Source organism: Ailuropoda melanoleuca, chromosome X, assembly GCF_002007445.2.
Source record: "Ailuropoda melanoleuca isolate Jingjing chromosome X, ASM200744v2, whole genome shotgun sequence".
NCBI classification, from domain to species: Eukaryota; Metazoa; Chordata; class Mammalia; order Carnivora; family Ursidae; genus Ailuropoda; species Ailuropoda melanoleuca.
This window is the reverse complement of record NC_048238.1, coordinates 1798248-1820366: the sequence shown is the minus strand read 5'-3', so window position 1 is coordinate 1820366 and position 22119 is coordinate 1798248. Positions and strand designations below refer to the sequence as shown.

The following is a 22119-nucleotide window of genomic DNA, read 5'->3' as shown; positions in this document are numbered from 1 at the left end:
AATGGGTCATTTAGCTGAAATTGATAAATGCACTTCTTAGTAGAGGGGAATTGGGTTCTGTTATTATGTTATATAAATTATCAATAAATCCTATGATTCGGTAAAAAGAAGTTAAAACAAACAAACAAACAATGAGGAGGTCTTTCTTTGCTGCTGTTTCTAATTTACGTTGGGATCCATTGCATTTTGTTTCAGAAAGAGATGAGGTCCCTTGCATGAAGAAGGAGACATTAGAATCGGTCTTTTCCTCCCCGGTGAAAGCCATCCAGTGTCTGGAATGTGCCATAGTCATCTAAGACTGATGTCCGTTACACCAGTAACACTCAGTAGGCATAGTCATAGACAAAACTAAAGTTCCCTAGGTATCGGGGACAACATCCAACCCACTAAGATAGATTTTGTTGCCTTTGCCCCGAAAGCTCTGAGAACAAAGATGGTGTGAATAGAGCGTATGACATCACCTGTCCTGAGGGACCGTGCTTCCCGACACGGCTGCTAGTGTGGGGAACATGTCCATTAGACTTGTAGGTTCCTCGATCACTTTCCCAGCTGGCAATCTTCCTGGCCAGCGGACAAGTCCTGGAACGCGGATTCCACCTTCCCAGCCGGCCATGCCTTTCCCACCTACGAGGCGAGGCAACGGAGTGCCAGTTAAAATTGTCGCGGTACCAAGACTGAGTAAAAATGTAAATGAATATCAGTACAATGTGCTCAGAGCCCACCCCGTACCTGGTCCTGATGGGGTCAGCAGTACGTGTCCGTGGATTTACTTTTCCCCGGGCTGCTGATAGGTTTTTAACTGAATAACTAATCGTATTCGATATGGGATATGTGTACAGGCTGATTTACCTACAACACTGTTGTCCCCAAATACACGTGCTTCGTTCCCAGCTGCCTTCACACCTTTGCTCAAAGGTACTTTCTTGGTCATTCCTGCTGGCAGACTTCCTTTAAAATGACAGTCCCTCCACCCCGAGAAGTTTTTCTGCTCTTTTTTTTTTTTTGAGTTTTTAACTATCCTCTAACATATCATGGAATTCACTTATTCTCTTTTTCCTGGTGCGCCTCCCTCCACTAAAATGTAAGTTGCATGAAGGCATGGATTCTTTGGTTTTGTTCACTGCTCAGTCCAGCACCCTGGAAACAAACTGAATAGAATAGTATGAGTATATGCTAATTTATTACCCCAAACCAGGGCATTATAGAGCATGGACCCAGAAGGCAACAATGACCCCAGGACAACAAGCATAGCCCAGGAGTCACTTGAGTGAACCAGGAGGAATTGTCACCCTATGGTCTTCAGGGAGTTTTATTTTTTCATTAAATTACTCAAAGTAGAGTTTCAATCACAGCACATGGAGAAATGGAGATTTTTAAAAAGATGTCCTTCTAGGTAAAAATAGAGTTTTAATAAGAACACTTTCCCTTATGGGATTTATTTGCTTTCCTAAGCATGCCCTTTACTTGTGCAACCCCTAAAAGAGCAGACGTCCATGCCCTGCGGCCAGACTGAGGCAGAGACTATCCCATTCATGCAAAAATTATTATTTCCTACTGAGTCTGTATTATCATTATTCATGCAAAAATAGGCTCGGTTGTTTTGCATTCAGTGGCAAATCATGAATATTACATTTTCCCCTGGGAAAAAACTCTGAAATCTCTTTCAATAGACAGGATAGCATGCACTGAACATTTTACAGGTAATTTTCTTACCACATCAGGACGTATGCTACGGACCAGGCCAATGTGGTGGCTAACGGAACATGTTTTCATGCATTAACTGTCGCTCCAGGACATAGGGCTGGTATCCGTGCATTTAATTATAAAACCAGACACAAGCTTGCTACTTTGTGTGCTAAGCCATATCCTCACAAGAGAACACCAAGCTTCCTTAATCCCCAAGGAGCCTCTGTTTTGTTCTCTGTACTCTGCCTACCACACTGAATCTTCTCTCAACGGTCTTGTACATGGAATTGGTGACTAGGTAGATATTCGATTCAAAGGCGTGTGGTTACGTTAACGCTTTGTCATCTCACGGGGTGGCCACGGGGGCAGGTTTCTAGATGTGCCTGCAGCAGAATGTCAGCCCTGGGGCGCTAGCCTTCCCCATAATGTGTCGTCCGTTATGACGCTCCACTTTCTTCTACCCGGAGTCAAATAAAATGCACTTGCTCTCTTTTTCAGATGTTCATCTGCTCACTTCATGAGTTCCCATTATCTTGAGCACAGGAGAGCTCATTCACAACCAGACCCTCTTCCCGATCCCCACTTCTCACCTTTGTATATTCCGTTCCACCCACCACGCTGGGAATGGCCCACGTGTGCCTCCAAATGCCCCCCGTGGTCCGATGTAAGGTAGACAAGCGTGTGGTTCTTCAGACCAAAATCATCGATGGCATCGAGAATCTTGCCTGAAATAGTTTAAAAAAAAAGGGGAGGGACATGTGTTATGAATGTCATCATGAGCTTTGGACTGTAACGCTAGTACGACTAGTGGCCCGTTTCACTGCAAAACTGTTTCTCATCCACGATGCACCTGCTCCCAGTGGGTGTTGTGGGAGCTCAAGAATAGCCATGTTTTCTGAATTCCTCATCAGCGTCTCGTGTTGGGCAGATGATTATGTTAAATGAGGAGTGAAAATGGATTCATTCTTTACTATTTCACTAGCATTCACTGTTACATGATTATTGCCTAGTAATCATATTTTTTTTTACTGTCTTATTATGTGGACACCAACATTTATACTTTTAACTTATAATTATATTGAGCTTTTGCTAATTTTTCTTTGGGGCTTCATTGTTTCCATTCTTGATTGATGCCGACTCCTTTATTAAGGAATGAAGGCAGTTTGCATTGCCGGTAATAGGTCCTCTGGTTGCAAGGAACATCAGGTCAGCTGCTTACGATGCACACTTCTGGTATTTTGGGAAGCCTCGAGGTCTCTGCCTCTGTCGTGACTTTCATGTATTTTAGGAGCTCTGCACTAACGTGGTCTCACCCTCCATGTATGCGTCCGGGCCTTCACACGGCATGTGGGTCCTCTGCGTGTGTCTGTGTTCGTGCTTCTTGTCTTCTTGCAAGCACACCTGTCCCGTGGCATTAGGACCCACCCTAATGACCTCACCATAACTTGATCTCATCTGCAAAGGCCCTATTTCCAAATACTGTCACATTCACAGATTCCAGGAGTTAGGACGTGGACTTTTCTTTTAGGGGACAAAATGCAAACCTCAACAACAACTTTGCCCAAGATATTCCATCCCTGAAACTCTGAGTTAACTTCCTCCTTCCTATGTTCTCCTCCTCACTCACCATCTCTCTGGCCACCTACTGCTGCTGCCCTGATCTGAGAGTCAAACCTTCTGCATGTAGTTTGGTGTTTTAAGTTCTATTGTTTTATCAGATTTCATTTATTTATTTGCCAGCTAGAGAGAGGGCACAAACAGGGGGAGTGGCAGAGGGAGAGGGAGAAGAAGGCTCCCCACTGAGCAGAGAGCCTGACATGGGGCTCGATCCCAGGACCCTGGGATCATGACCTGAGCTGAAGGCAGATGCCTAACTGATTAAGCCACCCAGGCCCCCCTTAAGCTCTATTTTTGATAGCTCTTTCTTTGCAACCGCGAGAGTGCGTCCTGATTCTCTCTCTTCACTGGCCTCCCCTCAGATGTCCTTGAGCAATTTCATTTCTCATCACTTTGTTCCCCTCTGTTTGCTTCATCATCATCTGCGTGAGGAACAGTCCCCAGGTGAGAGTAATGAATACTTTCATTAAAATCACATTAAGCCTCGATATGAAGTTTTGAATCACTAATATTTTCCGAGTCACCGTTCCCATCAAGAATCCGGTATATTTCCATTTACTGATATCTTCTCTTATGAGTCAGTTGTGTTCAATGCGATCACTTACTTTTCAAACATATTTCTATATATTGATTGTTGATATGGAAGCTGCTATGAGTGATACCTTATCTCCTACTGTATATTGAAATCGGCTATTTTTAACATAAAGAAAAAGTATTACTTTTGGCACATATTTCTAACAGAGAAACGTTGTTGTCTCAATGCCTGTATTATTTTTATATTATTGCTATAGTATATATTAACATAACGTGCTATCAATAACATCATATGCCAATGATATATGTACATGTTATATTATATAGAACATGATATACTATTACTAATGATATATGTATATGTTATAGTATGTTATTATATTTTATATTATGTATTATATGTGTGAAGAACATATTTAAGTTGATGCTGACAAGCATGTAAGTATTTTCATGGTTACTACTTAATTAATTTTTTAAAAGGTTTTTTCATTTATTTATGACAGAGTGTGCGTGCATGCACTAGAGTGGGGAAAGGGGCAGAGGGAGAGGGAGAGAGAATCTCAAGCAGACTCTAAGCTGAGCACAGAGCTGGGTGCAGGGCTCAACCTCTGAGATCATGACCTGAGCCAAAACCAAGAGTCAGACACTGAATTGACTGAGCCACCCAGGAACCCCCCCTAATTAATATTTTTTTAAAAATCTCTCAAAACATTGAGAATAGAGCCAATTAAAAGCATTGGTCAACATCGTGTGTAAGGTAACTGAAAAAATAATGGAAATGCTTAACACCTTTATATAAAAATAAATTTATATTATAAATATAATATATATATCTAATATCAACTGAAATAGATTATATAAACATTTATAGATACTATATAGTCATTGCATTTCTATTATCCATAGTATATAAATTAACATTATGCATTATATTATATATTATACATTTATTATGTGTTATATATAGTACATATTTACTATGTATTATATATTGTTTATTATAATATTATATATCATAGATACTGTATAATACAAATATATATACAAATATATATTATCTTATAGATGCTATATAATACAAATATATACAAATTTTATATATTATGGATACTGTATAATACAAATATATATACGAATATTATATATTACAGATATTGTATAATACAGATATACATACAAATATTATATATTACATTATAGATACCATATGCTATAAATATACACACAAACACACTCGCTTCAGTTGATGCTAGACAGGTGCTAATCATTTCCATGGCCACTACCTAATTATTTTTTAAATCCCTCTCAAAATTACTTGACACCTGTAAGGAATATAACTGTCTATGTTGGAAATCCTAGAGATTTCAGTGATGCTGGAAATAGATGTAACATATTTATCATATCTACTTATATTTTAAATATGCGTTTCATACATGTGTCTTGGTATTTGCGTGTGCACGTAACTTCCTCAGACAGTTTGCCCCTGTCCTGAGCTCTTGTCGCCCAGCCCAGGGGAGCAGCCGAGAGCACCTGCTTCCAAGCACACCTGCAGCCCTTACACAGCCAGCCCAGAATCCAATCCCAGCCATCATCACTTTTGTACAAACAGGTCCAGCCAGGCCTCTCCTCCTACTCCCATGGTTCATCATCCATCTGCCTCACGTTGGACACTCACCCTCTCCTCCCGATCGGGAGGAACCTGCTCTGAGCTTCTAGAATTCTCTGAGACTCATTTCAGATGCATGACTAATTAGGCACCAGAGGATTTCCCCTGGGTTGGGTGGGGGATGCCGTGTGCATTGGAAGCCTCTACCTGGGTCTGAGGAAGGGGGAAGCCAAGGAGAGGGTTGGGGAGGGAGTTTCTAGAGTTTTCCCAACACCTGTGAAATGACAGCCTGTGGGAGTTATGGGATGGTTCAGAAGAACGGAGCCATGTTTCCTCATCTCTGTCCATAATATTTGGCCCTACACCAGGAGCAGCTGAACTAGCAAATAGGAGTGAGCAGGTTCTGATCCTGGCTCCCCGAGACCTGTCCTGTAATCTTGAGCAAGACCCCAATATCTCGTGCCCTTGTTCCCTCATCTGCCAAGGGGAGTAACAATGCTGAGTATGGTCCCCAACTCCTAGAATGTTTATGGGGTTCCATGCGGAACACACTTGCAGCAGTGCCCTCCTCATGCATCTAAGGGTTCATTCAGTCAATAGCTCCCACCGTTTAACTGTTAGGGCTCTTTAACAAATGCGTTAGTACGATACCCCAACCAGGAACCAGGAAAACTTTCTAACAAGGAGAGCAGCAATTCCCGAGACCTGGGGTTTTGTTTTAGCTTCCAAGGTGGATATTTTGGAGAAAAATAAACTTCTCAGTATTTCTGAAATTGCATATCAAAACAGATGATTATTTGTCCTGAAAGGTCAGTTCCAACTGGACAGAAAACATACACCACCCGTGGGTACCAACGGTCTGTGAACCTCAGGCACACGCTTCCAAAATGTGGCTTTCAAAAACCCTGGCTTGTCCGCAAATATTCAGCACACCCATGGATAGCTGTGTCATTACTGAGTACCACGGAAAAAAATCCCATGGAGATCAAACCGTACCAAGAGGTGCCTTAAGGCTATATTGTCATTTTATTAGCTCAGATAGTTTGAAAACCTTGCCTTGATTTAAAGTTTTAAAGCAGATAGAATTGTTTTGTTCTTTGTTTGCCTGTTTTTAGTGATCACATCCGCTACACACACCACACACCCAGGCACATACACATATGCCTTCCTAAGTATAGACATATGTGCCTATGTTTCATTAAATAGTATTTATATTTAAAATAATTTTTAGTGGTGCCTGAGTGGCTCCGTCAATGAAGCATCTGCCTTCAGCTCAGGTCATGATCTCAGGGTCCTGGGATCCCAGGCTCTCTGCTCAGCGGGGAGTCTGCTTCTCCCTCCCCCTGATCTTGCTCTCTCTCCCCTTCTCAAATAAAATCTTTTTTAAAAATTTAAAAATATTGTAAAATATTTTCTATGTCCTTAACACTGCGAATTGACAATACCGTATTGACTTCCCTTTGGTCAGGCTTGAATTCTTTTTTTTTTTTAATAAAGATTTTATTTATTATTTATGTATGTATGTATGTATTTATTTATTTATGAGAGAGAGAGCAGGGAGAAGCAGCCTTTGCAATGAGCACATAGCCCAAGGCAGGGCTCAATCCCAGGATCTGGAGATCATGAGCTGAGCCGAAACCAGGAGTCAGGTGTTCAACCTACTGAGCCAGCCAGGTGCCCTGCTCAAGCTTGATTTCTAAAGCCTCTCTCTGCTTACTAAAATATATTCCATGCCAACATCCTACATTTGGAGATGATTATAACCCAAAGCTTCTGTCCTGCCAACACATGAGACCAGCGTCATGTGCTTTTCTGTCTTCCTTCTCAGAAAACTTGAGTCCGATTTGCCAACTAATATACGTAGCATGGAAACTCGGGGACTCACAGAGATAGGGGAAGCATTGAGCGTGGTTTTGTGCCGACTTTGCCGCAGGCTTCCACCTCCTACATCGTTGGGGTCGTCCGGGGGCGGGGGGCATGTCTGGGTGCCCTGAACTATCAAAGCACGAAGTTCCAGTCTCCGTAGGACCTGCCACTTACCCACCATGGAGTCCATCTCCTGCACGTTGTCCCCATATAAGCCATGCTTGCTGGTGCCGATGAACTCGGTTGTCGTGGGGAGAGGCACGTGTACATGCAGAAAGGAGTAAACAAGGAGGAAAGGTCCTTCGCGGTGCCTGGGGAGACATCAATCACTCCGCTTATGTGTTTGCAAAGTCTGGGAAGGCAAACCACATCATTTTTTGTCACACAAACCTGGTGTCCATTCATCTTCTATGTGCCCAAGGAGAGGGAATGCATGTGTGAGGCAGCCCCTTGGAGAGAGCAAGGGGTGGATACCAGTGCCTTGGAGATGCTGGGGTGGATGCCAGCACCTCCAGCATCTGGACTTGCTCCCCAGGACGTGTGTGGGACGGCTTGATTCCTGAGTGGCCCTGCCTGGCACAATGGAGCTCACAAGCCCATCCAGCTCTGCTTGGCACACTTTTCCCATGGCTGATAATGTCTCAGGCCAGAGTCACACCTGACAGACCCAAGGGATGGTGGCTCGGGAGTGGTTTCTTAGAAACGCCAACTCTTTCACAACCCCGAAGCAAGCATGGACAGAAACGTCTTGGCAAGCTGTCCACACACTTTCGGGTCTCCTGGGAGGACACAGGAAATGAGGTTGCCTCACTTCAAGCCCTGACAACCCATGGGGAAGGTAGGTCACCGGGTAACCAGGGCAGCTCACGACACAAATGCCATTCTTTGGGAAATTTCTTCTCTGATGACATATGATGGTATAAAAAGTGAGGGGAAAAAATGAAAAAAAAGTTGGGTCATGGTGAGCTGGTTTGAATGGCATCCCTCCAAAATTGGTGACTACCTGGGGGCTCAGAATGTGATCTCATTTGAGAATGGGGTCTTTGGAGATGTAATTAGTGGAGAGGAGGTCATCCTGGGGTAGGGTGGGGTCAGAATCCAAGACCTGGTGTCCTTAAAAGAAAAAGATGGTTTGCATGTACTACTGAGGATTGAAATTATACAGATGTTGCTTTATGTCACAAAAGGATATCTGCAGATGGGATTAGGTTCAGGATGTCGAGATGGAGAGATAATCCTGGATTATCTGGATGTGGATCCAATGCAATCACAAGCGTCCTTGTAAGAGGAACCCCAATATGATCAAAATCAGACAAAACATAGTGTGGATAGGACTAGAAACAGACTCTGCCCTAAAACGTCCAGAATGAGCTAGTCCTGCCAATGCCTCGATTTTAGCGCCCCTCCCCCCATAAGATGAGATTCAGATTCCTGACCTCCAGCACCATAAAATAGTAAACACATCTGTTCCAGCAGCCACAGGAAACGCACACACTGAGAATCCAGGTAAAAGCAATTTCTAGCATCCACGAACCCAAGCCACGTGCCCATGGCCACATCACTAATCAATGGAGTAGCTTCTGAATCATCAGAGTCCCTGTTCACTTTCCACATGGTGCCACTGTGGATTATATACACCTTCTGAAACTCAGCACAGGTTTTGGTGATGGAAGCACATTTTCACACCCCAGCATTTGTTCTTGATGTACTAATGTAAACAGTAAGCAACAATGTGTGCAGGTGTCTTCAGACTTGAACTGGCTCACTGAATGGAACAGGATCGCTCATCTTGAGCTTCCAGTGTGATGGAAGTCACCTCTCAAAGCATCTGTCTCTCTGCACGTATGGAAGTCTCCAGGAAATGAGGAGTTTGCCCTAAGAGAAACCAGCCATTCCGTGGCATCCACAATGCAAAGATGGTTTAATCTCTCTAAGAGTCTAAATTTGTATTGTGCCCACCTGGGCTATAAGATAAGGACAAAGCTATCTACAGGTTGCCCAAGATCCTTTATGCCACCGAACAAGTCTACATGCCAGTTGAACACACCAGCTTACAGGTCCCTACCCCAGGATGATGTCATCCTCATGAATTACACCTCCAAACACCCTATTCCGAAATAAGATCGCATTCTGAGATTACAGGTGGACATGAATTTTGGAGGGACACCAATCAACCCAAGTCACCACGGTGCAACTTTTTCTTTTAATTCATTTTTTCCCACTCTTTACATTTTGATATCTCATCAGAGCAGAAATTTTTCAGAGTGGCATTTGCACTGTGTGCTGTCCTCGTTAGCTGAGGACCTATCTTCCTGGGGCTTGAGCTTCACGTAGTAATGCCTGGCCACTTCTTCATGGTGTTCTTGTTCACCTTTGAACATTCCGTTAACACACCTTCTCAAGTACGGCTTCCCCGATGTCTTGGAAAGTCCCTACGGTTTGGACTGATAACACCTGGATTTATGCCCATTAGCTTATTTCTTATTATGGGCTTGTACAAACGCTGTCATCGCTACATATGATCTTATCCTTGAAGTCTGGACCCCAGGATGGTGATCAGTACAGATATAGCCTCAGGCAATGTTGGAATGGTGAATAAAAAATGTGTTCACAGTCTTAAAAAAAAATGCAACAACCTGGAAGCCTATAAACGTGGCTCCCTTGGAAGGTTTCCAGCGATTATGCTCTGGGTGCATTGGGCTTCACAATGATCACCACTGATCTCAGCTGAATAATGTCCCTTACATACCTCATACTCAATGATAAGCCCTCTGATTTTAATCTCTCAAGGAGATTTCTTTCCTCAGAGGAAAACACTGTAGTGGCCAACTCATTCTGCTACCTACTTTCCTGGCAAATATGTTTCCTATTGTGCATTAACATGCAGACAGTATGCATATAAATGAATTATAAATTAACAAGCCAGATTTGTAATTTTGACTCTAGTGTGAGTCTACCCGCTTGATCTGACCAAATATGAATTTCAAGGCCAATGGAGAAATTGTGATTTTAATAACAAGAAGTCAAATGAGATAGCCCTCCCTAGGTACTGCGTGAAGAATCCAGCGTGCCTCCAAAAATACAGTATGGTAGTCTCTAGCCCTAGCTAGTAATATTCCCTTTCTTAATTCGATATTGTTCAAATCATCACCTCTTATTTTTATAAAATGCTCATTGTGTTATGTTTAGAAGACTCCTGTCTTTAAAATACTCCATCTTAAATCCATTAAGATACGTAGATTTTTTTTTTTGTAAATTACTTTTACCTTTCCATAAATGAAATCGCTTCCTTCACCATGATGGAACCAGCTCGCTCTGCCTTCATGGGCTGCTCGGTGATGTCATGTTCTCGCATGAGGAGGCAATCCCAGTACAGAGCAGACGTATAACTGGAGAACCAAAAGTAGCCCAGTAGAAAAATAAAAAGGATCATAAAGAGGATGAGGGACCAGGGAAGAGAGATCAAGTGACACAGTTTTGCCAAGGTGAGAGTGAGCACAGCAATGGCGACCAGCTGCACACAAAACCAGACTTTGCTCCCGATGGCTAATTCTGTGTCACGAGAGGGATCTGGCCAGCAGGGGTCTATCAGAGTGAATGGCATGCCATAGAAGTAATCAAATCCATAATGAGACGGATGATGGCACTGGTCATGTCGGGACTGGCAGTGTAAGCCTTGATGCCATTTGCCTGAAATTACAAACAGACAAATAAAGCATAGTATGCACGCCCACCACGAAGACCACGTGAGCGCTCTTCATTCAAAACAAACAACTCATGCAAAAAATGGAGCAGCAAATACTTTTCTTTTGCCTAAAAATCTGAGTTCAGCACCCCATTCATCTTTTGCTCTTCCTTAGTTCACAGACATTTATGTTAAGATCTGGTTGTGAGTGACCAGATACGATGAAAAATAAAGGGAGGAAAATACAGTTGTGAGTTTGAAGCAAGGATGTGAACTGGGCAGTTTCTCATTCACAGAAAGAAAAGAATCATAGCAACAAAGATAAATACATGACAGAGACAGGGGAGATTATAGGTGGTGGATAGATAGGTGACTAGGTAAGTAGATAATTGATATTAAATAATGAGATATATATGATATAAGGTGGATGGACAAGAGGGAGGGTGGATAGATAGGTAGGTAGATAGGTAGGTAGGTAGATAGATAGATAGATAGATAGATGATAGATAGATAGATAGATGATAGAGAGATAGATGATAGATAGATAGATAGATAGATAGATAGATAGATGATAGATAGATAGATGACAGATAGTTAGAAAGAGAGATAGATGACAGAAATGATGGAAGATAGATGGGGTATGTATATCGTATGCACAGGTGGATAGATGGATAGATGAATAAATTGATAATGAGTGGGTGGATGTGTGGGTAGGTGGATAGGTGGGTATATAGATAATAGATAGATATAGATAGATGATAGATAGATATAGAAAATAGATGATAGATAGAAAGATAGATATAGATGATAGATAGATAGATAGATAGATAGATAGATAGATAGATAGATATAGATAGATAGAATGGATATAGGGATAGATGATAGATAGATAGATAGATGATAGATAGATATAGATAGATGATAGATAGATAGAATGGATATAGATAGATAGATGATAGATAGATAGATAGATAGATAGATAGATAGATGATAGATAGATATAGATAGATAGAATGGATATAGGGATAGATGATAGATAGATAGATAGATGATAGATAGATATAGATAGATGATAGATAGATAGAATGGATATAGATAGATAGATGATAGATAGATAGATAGATGATAGATAGATAGATAGATGATAGATGATAGATAGATAGATAGATAGATAGATAGATAGATGATAGATATGGATGAATGACGGAGGATGGACGATTGATGATGGATGGTTGGATAGCTCCCTGGATGGAAATCCTAGGTCTCCCACTAAAGCTCACTGAACTTTATTTGATAAAACTTGTCACGCCTTGAACTGTAACAAAAAGACCCATGGGCATCCTGTTGGCATGTGGAGTCTAACAGAGTATGGTCATGTGTATCCACCAAAACATTAATGGTTCCCTGCATGGAGTTGGGGCTACATGAAGGATGCACGTATTCACATCTCTGAACACCTGAGTGAGTGCAGATGAGAAGCAAGGCTATGGCCCAGGTTTTTCTGTCCCACACCTCCACTAAGGTTGTCTTCTCTCATCAATGTCAAATTGGTTACAAAAATTGATTTAATATGGCATGTTATTTTCATGCCAGTTGAAACCCAGGCTCTCAAATGGAGACAGTAGCTTTAGCTTCCAATGGGTCATCATTGGTTGACATCTATCATCTTTGGCAGTGAGAAAAAAGACATCCATACAATATCCATGGTTCCATTTCAATGAAATAATGAGGAGGGCTGGAGAACCTATATTGAGAAAATATGCAAGCACAGAGAGGCTGACAGATTTGATCTTATTGTGCGACATTTGCATTAAAACGTCTCATGTGTCTCTCAGCCTTGGGAAGAAGCAATTTCCTTATTTTCGAAATTAGGGAGATGGTTATTCTCAGACATCCCTTCTGCCTGTAAGTTATCGATGATTCTGTCCAAAATGTGCAATGCGATTAACTAGGGTTCAAGGTCATTACCAGCCCACTGCAATGCAATCGGGAGACTAAATGTGGACTTAATCATTGCTAAAGGGAGCAGCACAGTTTTCTCCTATGCATTGACTCTCTCGAGCTGTGGGAGTGGTGAAAGAAGGAGCTAATCCAGGGGGACAGACTGGAAGGGGCCAATGGAAGTTTTCTAAGGCACTGAAATGTTCCTTATCTTAATTTACGTGGCAGATACAGGGTGTCGACATTTTTCAAAAGACGTTTTTTAAAGATACATTTTCTTTCAATTTGGGTGATGGGTATAGGGTGTAGACGTTTATATGGAGTCAAAAGTGGACACTCCATGAGAAGTTCATGATGCATAAAGCTATTTGTGTGTTCTTGAGAGGGTCGTCATGTTTCTTAAATCATACGTGGTGAATGAGATGAAGGATTTCAGAGTCTGCCGAGAACAGTATAGTAAGACCATCATAGTATAGTGGGGTCTTTGCAAAGATGAAGAAACAGGGTGCTACAGAAACATGTGGGGTGGCCATCTGGAAAGGCCTGAGGGTCAGGTGGGAAGGAGTCTTCTGTCGTGCCTGAATTTGTCTGAAAAGGATAAACAGGTGCCATTTCAGAAGGAGTGTGTGTGTGTGTGTGTGTGTGTGTGTGTTCGATGGGGAGGGTCATTATGATAGAGGGTCCCAGCTGAGCAAAACACAACAATGAAAGAGAGTTCTGGAGGACACAGGGGACACGTCTACTTGAGAAAGACCGTATAATATATTAAGCAGATTAATGTTGAAAAGCAAAGAGAAAGGTCAGAGGTAGCCAATGAAATCGCAGATCAATCATAAGGAGGGTCTTCCCTGCTATAGCCAAGACGCATGCTAATTTGAAATAAAAGGTCTCCAAGAAAATCATGTCAAGTAGAGAACACAGGGGCGCCTGGATGGCACAGTCAGTTAAGCATCAGACTCTTGGTTTCCACTCAGGTCGTGATCTCAGGGTGCTGGGATGGAGCCCCGCGTCGGGCTCCACACTCAGCGCAGAGTGCTTTAGATCACCTCTCCCTTTCCCTCTGCCCCTCCCACTCGTGGTCTCTCAAATAAGTAAATAAATCTTAAAAAAAGAAAAGAACAACACATATTATTTCTTTATAGTAAATAAGTCACGCCTTTGGCCACTTCTCACCTATCACTGCCGTGGTATACCCTTGCTTCTTCAGTAAGGCTGCAAACGTCGTCTCATTATGAGGGAGTCCAGCAGGGGCTCCAAGTGTGATAATGACACGGTTATCTGTGTCAGAAACCATTCCTGAGTGGGATGGAAAAACAAAATCAGAGACAACAGAACACACACACACAATGAGAAGATGCCCATCAGCTGAAGAGGAAGTGAGTGATGCAGCTGGAAGATGCAACAAGTGAGGAACAGAAAATCATCATGTGGGGGAGGAAAATTGTGTTTCCCAGACAGAACTCACACTGCTCCCCACTATAAACCCATTTACACGCTTGCATGCACACACACAACACTACCAGACATGCACAAACACACCATTCAAATAACAGTCTAGAAATACTAGCCTCCAGCATGTTTACGATGACATGGGGTATCATTTCAATGCACACTGGCAACTGAACATCTAACGTGGGCTACCCTTGGCGGGGGAATCATTGTATCGCAAAAAGGGCCAAAAAATGAAATCTTGTGAGAACTTCAAACCCTCCTGTTTCTTCAATGGATTTTTTTTCTGACAATAGATTTTAGTTGTATTTGTACAAAAGATAGATAAGCCAAAAGTTTGTCAAAAACACTGACATTGGGGCGCCTGGGTGGCACAGCGGTTAAGCGTCTGCCTTCGGCTCAGGGCGTGATCCTGGCGTTATGGGATCGAGCCTCACATCGGGCTCCTCTGCTGTGAGCCTGCTTCTTCCTCTCCCACTCCCCCTGCTTGTGTTCCCTCTCTCGCTGGCTGTCTCTATCTCTGTCAAATAAATAAATAAAATCTTTAAAAAAAAAAAAAAACACTGACATTGCCCCGGTGTTCATTACCTTGAAGAGTGGACACATGGTTTTTGAACCTCTCCATTCCTTCCCAGAAATAGAGCAGTAAGAAAAGAACTGTTCACCCGTGGACATCACTGACAAAACTAGGTGACAGATAGATGGGGACATGTCAACCGTAAGCCCAAGACCTACATTTTAGAGAAAAGAAGCAGGAGAAAGCAAACCAGTTTCTGAAGGATCCAGTAACCGAAGAACCCCAGAATAGCCAACAGGTGTTCCCTGGAGAGGAGCAAAAACAGAGGGACTTACCCCAGTTCCACTGCTAGTGACCGAAGGTTTCTGGGTATGAAAATGTTGGAGCGATCCAGAATGAAGAACTCCCTAAACCGACCTATCCTGGCTTCCTACCAAAATGGCGGCCCAACCTTGAACCAATGTCCGGGAGTGGAGAGAAAATCGAATAAGATAGGATAAAGTGAGTGAAAAGAAAGAGAAATTCCAGATAAAAACAAGAGAGGCAGTGCAGGTGGAGACTTTCAGAGAGGGAGAGCCCATTGTTTAAACACCATAGACAAGGAGGCAAGAGAAAAGTCTTCCAGGTTAGATTTGGTAACCATGCCCTCTACTAGAAACTTTCTCCTTCTAAATGTTAGGGAAGCTAGTTTTACATAAAGTGAGCAGCACAGGGAAAAAAAAAAAGTCAAATCACCTGTAAGTTTACCATAAGAAAAAAAAGAATAATTTATCATTTATTGGACCTGATTCACCTTAGCAACAGTTAAGCGAGATATCATCAACCTCACAGGATTCAAAAGGTTATGGAACACACACAAGGAGCTGGGCGAGGGGCTTCTCAACCTTGACTAAGAACTGGACACAAATCCTGGCCAATGAAATGTATGCTCTCCTTCCTCTTAAACTACAGAATCGGTGCCCCTAAACCATGGCCAGTCTGACCACCTTTGAAAATATAACCATATGGCCCAACCATTCCACCCCTTGCTATGTATCCAAAAGAATTGAAAATACGTGTTGAGTCAAAAACGTGTACGGGCAGGTACACAGCCGAACTATTTCTAAGAGCCTAAAGCCGGAAACAGTCCAATGGTTGGTCAATTGAGGGATGAATAAAGAAAAGGTGTTACATCCATACAATGGCGAAAATGTGTGATAAACGTTTGACACACTCTGGCAGGTGCATCTCATGACACCCCCAATTAGTGCCGATGCCTCTTCTTAGTTCCTTCCAAGAGAGCATCTCCTTCTTGCCCTGGGATGGAAAGTCCTGCCTACTCCTGATCACAGGACACTCAGGATAAACAGTCAGCGTGAAGTGAATAGACATAGCCATGCAGGGCAGGCTTGGGTCAACTAGGAGAACAATGGTTTCCACGCAGACATCCACAGCTGCATATTCAAGGACGTGCGTGTGTGTGTGTGTTTGCACTTTTTTGGCGCAAACTTTTCAAAATGGACTAGCTACATTTTCATTTCCTTGAATCCTAATGTGTCCGCAAAGCATAACAGAGGCTTGTCCGTCTACACACCTGATCGGATGGGGTATCTTCCTGTGAGGAAGGCAGCCCGGCTTGGGGTGCACATGGGGGCCGCAGAGATGTGGTGATTTAGCTTCACGCCTTCCCTGGCTAGGTGGTCAATGTTAGGTGTCCTGGAAAAAGAGACAGAAAGGGAATTGCAGAGAGGAGGAGGGGAGACACAGAGGCAGAAACCAACACCTGTTTACGATGATTCCCTGAGCCCAGAACAGGAGAAAAAGTAACTGCACACAGCGCCGTATTTCCTTTTTCTCCTCACTTCATGGAAAAAACACAGTTGAGGCTTTAGGCACTGGCTGTCCATTGCAGGGCTGATATAATTTGCTTCTGCAATATGGTGTCTACTGAGAATATGGCACTGCCTTCTAAAGCATATATAAAAAGTTACGCGTCTGTGGGCTGATTAATTAAGGCTAATGACTTACAGACCTTAGTTATGCCTACCTACTTATACACACAAGGGCAAGTTCGATGCTCATATTCCATAGACAGATGTCCCTGGTCTAGACAAAGGTTGCAACCCCTGCCTTGTCATTCCCCGTAAAGACACCTGGAGGTTGGAGACCATCAGACAGACTTCAACGAAAACTCACTTGGCTGGATGCACATAAAATGTAACGAGACCCAGCTTTCTTCATGAGAAAGATGATAGAACAAAATGGAATTGTTAAAGTGTAGGATTCATAAGTCTTGCCGAGATGCGTTCCTAAGCCACGGCGTCGGCATGACCCACATGAACGGTTTTTATCGCCTACCACAGAGCTCTGACTCTGTTTCACATATTTTTTTCTTGTTTTGGAGGCCTAGTCTTAAAATAGAAGAATATCACCTTAAAAGGTTTCCAAAATTAGGAAGCATAAAACGACCAGTTCCAGCAAATAAAAGTATGCATAAAAAAATCATCACTCCTCAGGGCATCTGCGTGGCTCAGTCGGTTGAGCAGATGGCTCTTGGTTTTGGCTCAGGTCATGATCTCAGGGTCATGGGATCGAGCCCCAAGTTGGGCTCTGTGCTCAGCGGGAAGTCTGCTTGAGAGTCTCTCTCTCTCTCTGTCCCTCCTCCATTCTCTCTCTCTCTAAAATAAATAAATCTTTCAAAAAATCATCATTCATCATAATATTACATATCATAGAAGACTTACTATGTGCCGCTAATCTACTCTAAATGCTTTGCACATATGAACTCACCCCATATACTTACTACCCAGCTGTGCACTCAGCCAACAAGAAAGATAAGTGAGGCACACAGACATTAAGTAAATTGCTTGAGGTTTCACAACCAATACGTGCAGAACTAAGATCAGGATCCAAACAGCCATGATTTTAACATTATTTGCTTCTTTCAAAGACATATTCCAACCCATAAGCTTGGTTTTGCATGTGATGGAGTCATAAGACTTTATCAACCTTCCGAGCCCAGACAACAGACGAAATAGTGCGACTCAGCTCGAAGCCATACCTGATTGTGTCATTGCCAAAGCAGCCCAGGTCCCCAATCCCAAGGTCATCAACCACGATCAGGACTATATTAGGCTTATCATCATGTTCCTCTTGGGACTGGCATGGGTTTAAAAGTACGCACATCCAAGACAGAGCGATGAAGAGACTCCTGAAAGGCAATCATGGATTTTATGTGATGATTTTGGGAGCCACGTCCCATTGCAATTGCCCCCTTCCCATGAAAGCAACAGGGCTCATGGGAGACCAGACACTTTACCCTGAGGAACAGGCGAGCTTCTCGAATTTCTCTTCCCAAGCCTTGACTGCCACTGTCGAATGGGACCCATGACACTCAAAGGGAGCCTCTCCTGGGTTTCCCGCTCCCATACACTAAATGCCTTTCCACGAGGTGAAGTCTGAAATTGTTTACTCAGAGACAAAGCATTTCTTAGGCCAGACACAATAATGCTCCTGAGGGCACACCCTCGGAAGAGGGAGCCTGCTGACTTTCCTTCACGCCTGACGGAATTCAAATGTGCGCAGGCATAGAGCTTTGCTAAAGGGACATTTGGTTGGAGCAAGAAGCAACAGCAACAACAAACAGCAAACAAAACAAAGAAAAAGCAACCCAAGGGCAAAGGAGAAGGGAGAACGTTGGTGCAGAAGTGAATTGTGGAAAAGGAACAGCCTGGAATCAGAAAACCAGTCGAGCCCCCTTCAGGATACTGCTCAGTCCCAACCAAAGTCCCGTTGTCTCAAAGAAATATATAATTCCCTTCCCACTGGATCCTTACTCAATTACCAGGTAATGAATATTGGAAGTATCAGTGACATCTCCATCTTGTCTTTATCAAAACTCACCTCAAATATTTCCTCTGGGAGGGAGGAGAGAAATGGCCGCTGACCCTCACCTGCTCCCAAAACCCTTCGTAAATGCTTGGAAACAATGCTGGTCACATGATTTGCAACACTTTGGTTTTACCCAAACATATTCCCCCAAGACTGTGAACTTCTCAAAGGCGGGACCTATACGGCCAGGACTTTTCCCGTTGCCAAATCATGATAATGAGAGGCGTGTTTTCATCTACCCAATGTGGGTTGAATTGCTTTTCTCACATCCTATTTTTACAATATTTCGTTTACTTTTATTTTTGTCATTGAAGTGTAGTGAGCACATAGTGTTCCATCAGTTTCCGGTGCACAGCAGAGTGATTGGACAAGTCTCTATGTTACGCCGCCATCGGAAATGTAGCCACCACCTGTTGCTAGTAAATTATGTACAACATCTTAAAATAATACTAGTATGTTGGCAATCCGCACTTTACCTTTGTATGAGTTGCCAAGATATCTCCTAGTTTATCATAGACATACTTAATCCAGAATATCAATGTAGACAAACAACCATTCACTAGGACATGTGACATTGAATGCCTGCTGTCTGTAAGGCTGAATTCTCAGGTGTCTCCGGATTGCGCATTACATTCAATGCATTTGCAAACTAGCTCATGACTTCCCTCACCTGAGCTTCATTGCACAGTGCCAGGTGCCTTCTTATTTTCCTTGGCCAGAGATAAAATGTGCTGAAAAAATACAAACAGATGTTATCTTCATGTAATGACATTAGTCTCCATTGTGAAATCCTCATGAGATATTTCCACTTCTGACACTTAAAAGTGGTTTTCCAAAATCTGTCAAGACAGGAACCTTCCACCATCAATGTCTCTGCTGCTCTTAGTTTGTTTTTAAGGAGTTCTCGCTGTGCCAAGTCCTGGGTCCACCTGCTTCTTTCTGCCTCTTGAGTTAACTGGCTCAGTCCCTAAACCTACCATTAAACACATCTGGATGACAGTATAGTCTTGAGGAAAGGGATTATACTCAGAATGTCTACATGGGGTGAATTTGGGTCACCCAAAAAGAGGTAATTACTTGACTATATCTACTAATTTGGTTTTGCATTAGCACAAATCCACACCACTATACAGTGATTTTTAGAATAATCATCATATATCATGAGGAGGGCCTGCAGTGAGCACATGCGATTACAGCAAAATTCATTGCAGTGAAAGAAAACAGACACTCATCTTTCACTTGCAAGCTATCACTCATATTTGTACTTAAAATAATATTGGGAACATAATACAAGCTACCTCCTTCATCAACCTGTCTTGTCCAAAGCAAGATGTCAGATACCACAGAGAAAGAGCTATTGGCTAAGACATGGAAAGGAAGGAGGGAGAAAGGAGAGAAGCTTATTCAAACAAACATTAGTTTGGATTCAACCTCTCAGTGTGTAAGCTGATCCACTGGGCTCTAGAAAATAGTCAGCCAAAGGGGCTTCCAAAATCCCAACTCTGCCCCTGACAACAGAAACTAATCAAGGACCAAGAAGAGTCAAGAGCGTCCATCCTAGTAAGGCTTCCTCAACTCACCTGTCAGGGTTGGTTTACCTGATGTCCAGGACAAAAGCAGGAGACCGTCTTGAAGAGCCCTTGCTTCTCCTCAACAGCCACCTGGACTCATTAGTCCAACGTCAGCCTGCTGGTACCACCTCCCTCTGCAGTGTGGAGGCTGGTCCACGCTCTGCCCATCCAGATGGTTCAGGTTTGTGAGACACAAAGGAGGCAACCTGATTTGCCTTCCTCATTTGCATCTTCTTGTACAACCCAGGGGGGAAATGTCATAGTCAGCAATACCCTTGGCACCTTCCCTGCAGTAACTGACTGTTCTTATCTTAACTACCATCAAAATGATTCATCAAGCTGGTCTCCTACAGAGAAACAATCGCTTGATCCTGGCCACTGGATTCTGACGACTTCATGAGCCCCAGCTTTGCCCTGGGGAGATCTAGACACCCAGCTAAAGGAGGCAAAATACACTCTCTCCCCAACCCCCAGGATTATTTCTCAATTCTGCTCAACGAGACCAAGTATGGGGGAATAATCTGGGGGCTCATGCACATCATATTAGTCAGCATCGTGCCCTAAATGGATTGCCATTCAGCAGCAAGTGAAGCATAGCGAGACAGACACAGCCACTCTCCCACAGGATGAAAGGATCGGGGTATACAAGAACCAAGGCACTGTCATGCTACACACAAAGACAAGCTCATGAAAACCCAGCTAAACCAACCAGAGCAGTTTGCCTGGGGATTAGCTGTACAGATCCTCATTAGAAAGCCCTCTTCCACCAGAACATAGTTTTGTGTATTTTTTTTTTGAAATGGAATGTTTTATTCCAGATGCCACTGTGTCATTCCATCAACTCTAGATACCAGATCCTGGACTGTCAGACCCAACATACAGATGATCCCCAGGTCCCCTTTGTTCCCGAGGAACTCTGCATGGGAATTGCATACGAACGCCAAAAAGCACGCATGAAGTTCTGAACCCATTCTCGGAATGAGCGCCATGAAGTGTATACCAAGTTTTCATCCTGAACGATAAATTTTAAGGCATAAAAGTGTTTCCAAATACAGATTCCCATGACAGCTCCATAATCCCCTGGTTTAAAGTCTCATCTGTATGTTCATTCAGTGGTTCCTCTCCTTCCAGATTCTGGGGCCTCTCTTTATACATCCCATCTTTTCCTGTGTTGTGGATGAGTTTCTTAGGGAGTTGCTCGGGGCCCTTACTTATCGTACCATAGGTTTTCCACTCACCTACGTTTGCATTCCCTGTTAGTAACTTGTTTCCATGGGATTTGCAGATCTTGATACGTTCAGTACTCACTGGCTACCACTTGATGTTAATAAATGCAACTAAGTGGCCATTCTGCCAAGTTTCAAGTGTTGATTCATGCTACTTAATTAACTTAATCAGTCATCGTTATGTAATGCAACATCGCTGTCATAAGCAACCATCTTAAGGTCCAGACATGAAACCATTGGAAGACAAGACGCAAGACGTTGGCCAGACCAGGGTCATGTTCTTGAGCTGTGTTCATCAGGTATGACCCTGTTAATGACGATGATGTGAAATCAACCCTGTCCTCAGATTCAGTGCTTGTGGGAATGAGTTGGAAAACCCTGATTTTACCTAAATAGGTATGATTTGCCACTCGGCTACTCTCCTTGAAAGAAATGCATGAATCTTTAGATATAAACCCTAATAGGGGCTTGAGCAGAACTTTGAGTACATGCAAACATTCGTGATCATGTTGGGCATGGTGTCCGTAGTGAAGATCAAAGTCTTCCAAGAA

At 42.9% G+C, this 22119-nt stretch overlaps 1 protein-coding gene across 1 annotated transcript in view; it reads right to left on the bottom strand.

Moving 5' to 3' along the window:
- Nucleotides 1-20516, bottom strand: part of ARSF (arylsulfatase F) — a 21342-nt gene extending 826 nt beyond the window's left edge. The window contains exons 1-10 of the mRNA XM_034649881.1: nt 20352-20516; nt 19442-19502; nt 17942-18091; nt 16475-16596; nt 14109-14231; nt 10576-10999; nt 7484-7620; nt 2277-2411; nt 462-624; nt 169-272 (exon numbers count right to left, since the gene is read on the bottom strand). Of these exons, the coding sequence (XP_034505772.1) occupies nt 169-272; nt 462-624; nt 2277-2411; nt 7484-7620; nt 10576-10999; nt 14109-14231; nt 16475-16596; nt 17942-18091; nt 19442-19452 (1369 nt within the window). The 5' untranslated portion in view covers nt 19453-19502; nt 20352-20516. The remainder of the gene's footprint in view (nt 1-168; nt 273-461; nt 625-2276; nt 2412-7483; nt 7621-10575; nt 11000-14108; nt 14232-16474; nt 16597-17941; nt 18092-19441; nt 19503-20351) is intronic.
- Nucleotides 20517-22119: the final 1603 nt, after the last annotated feature.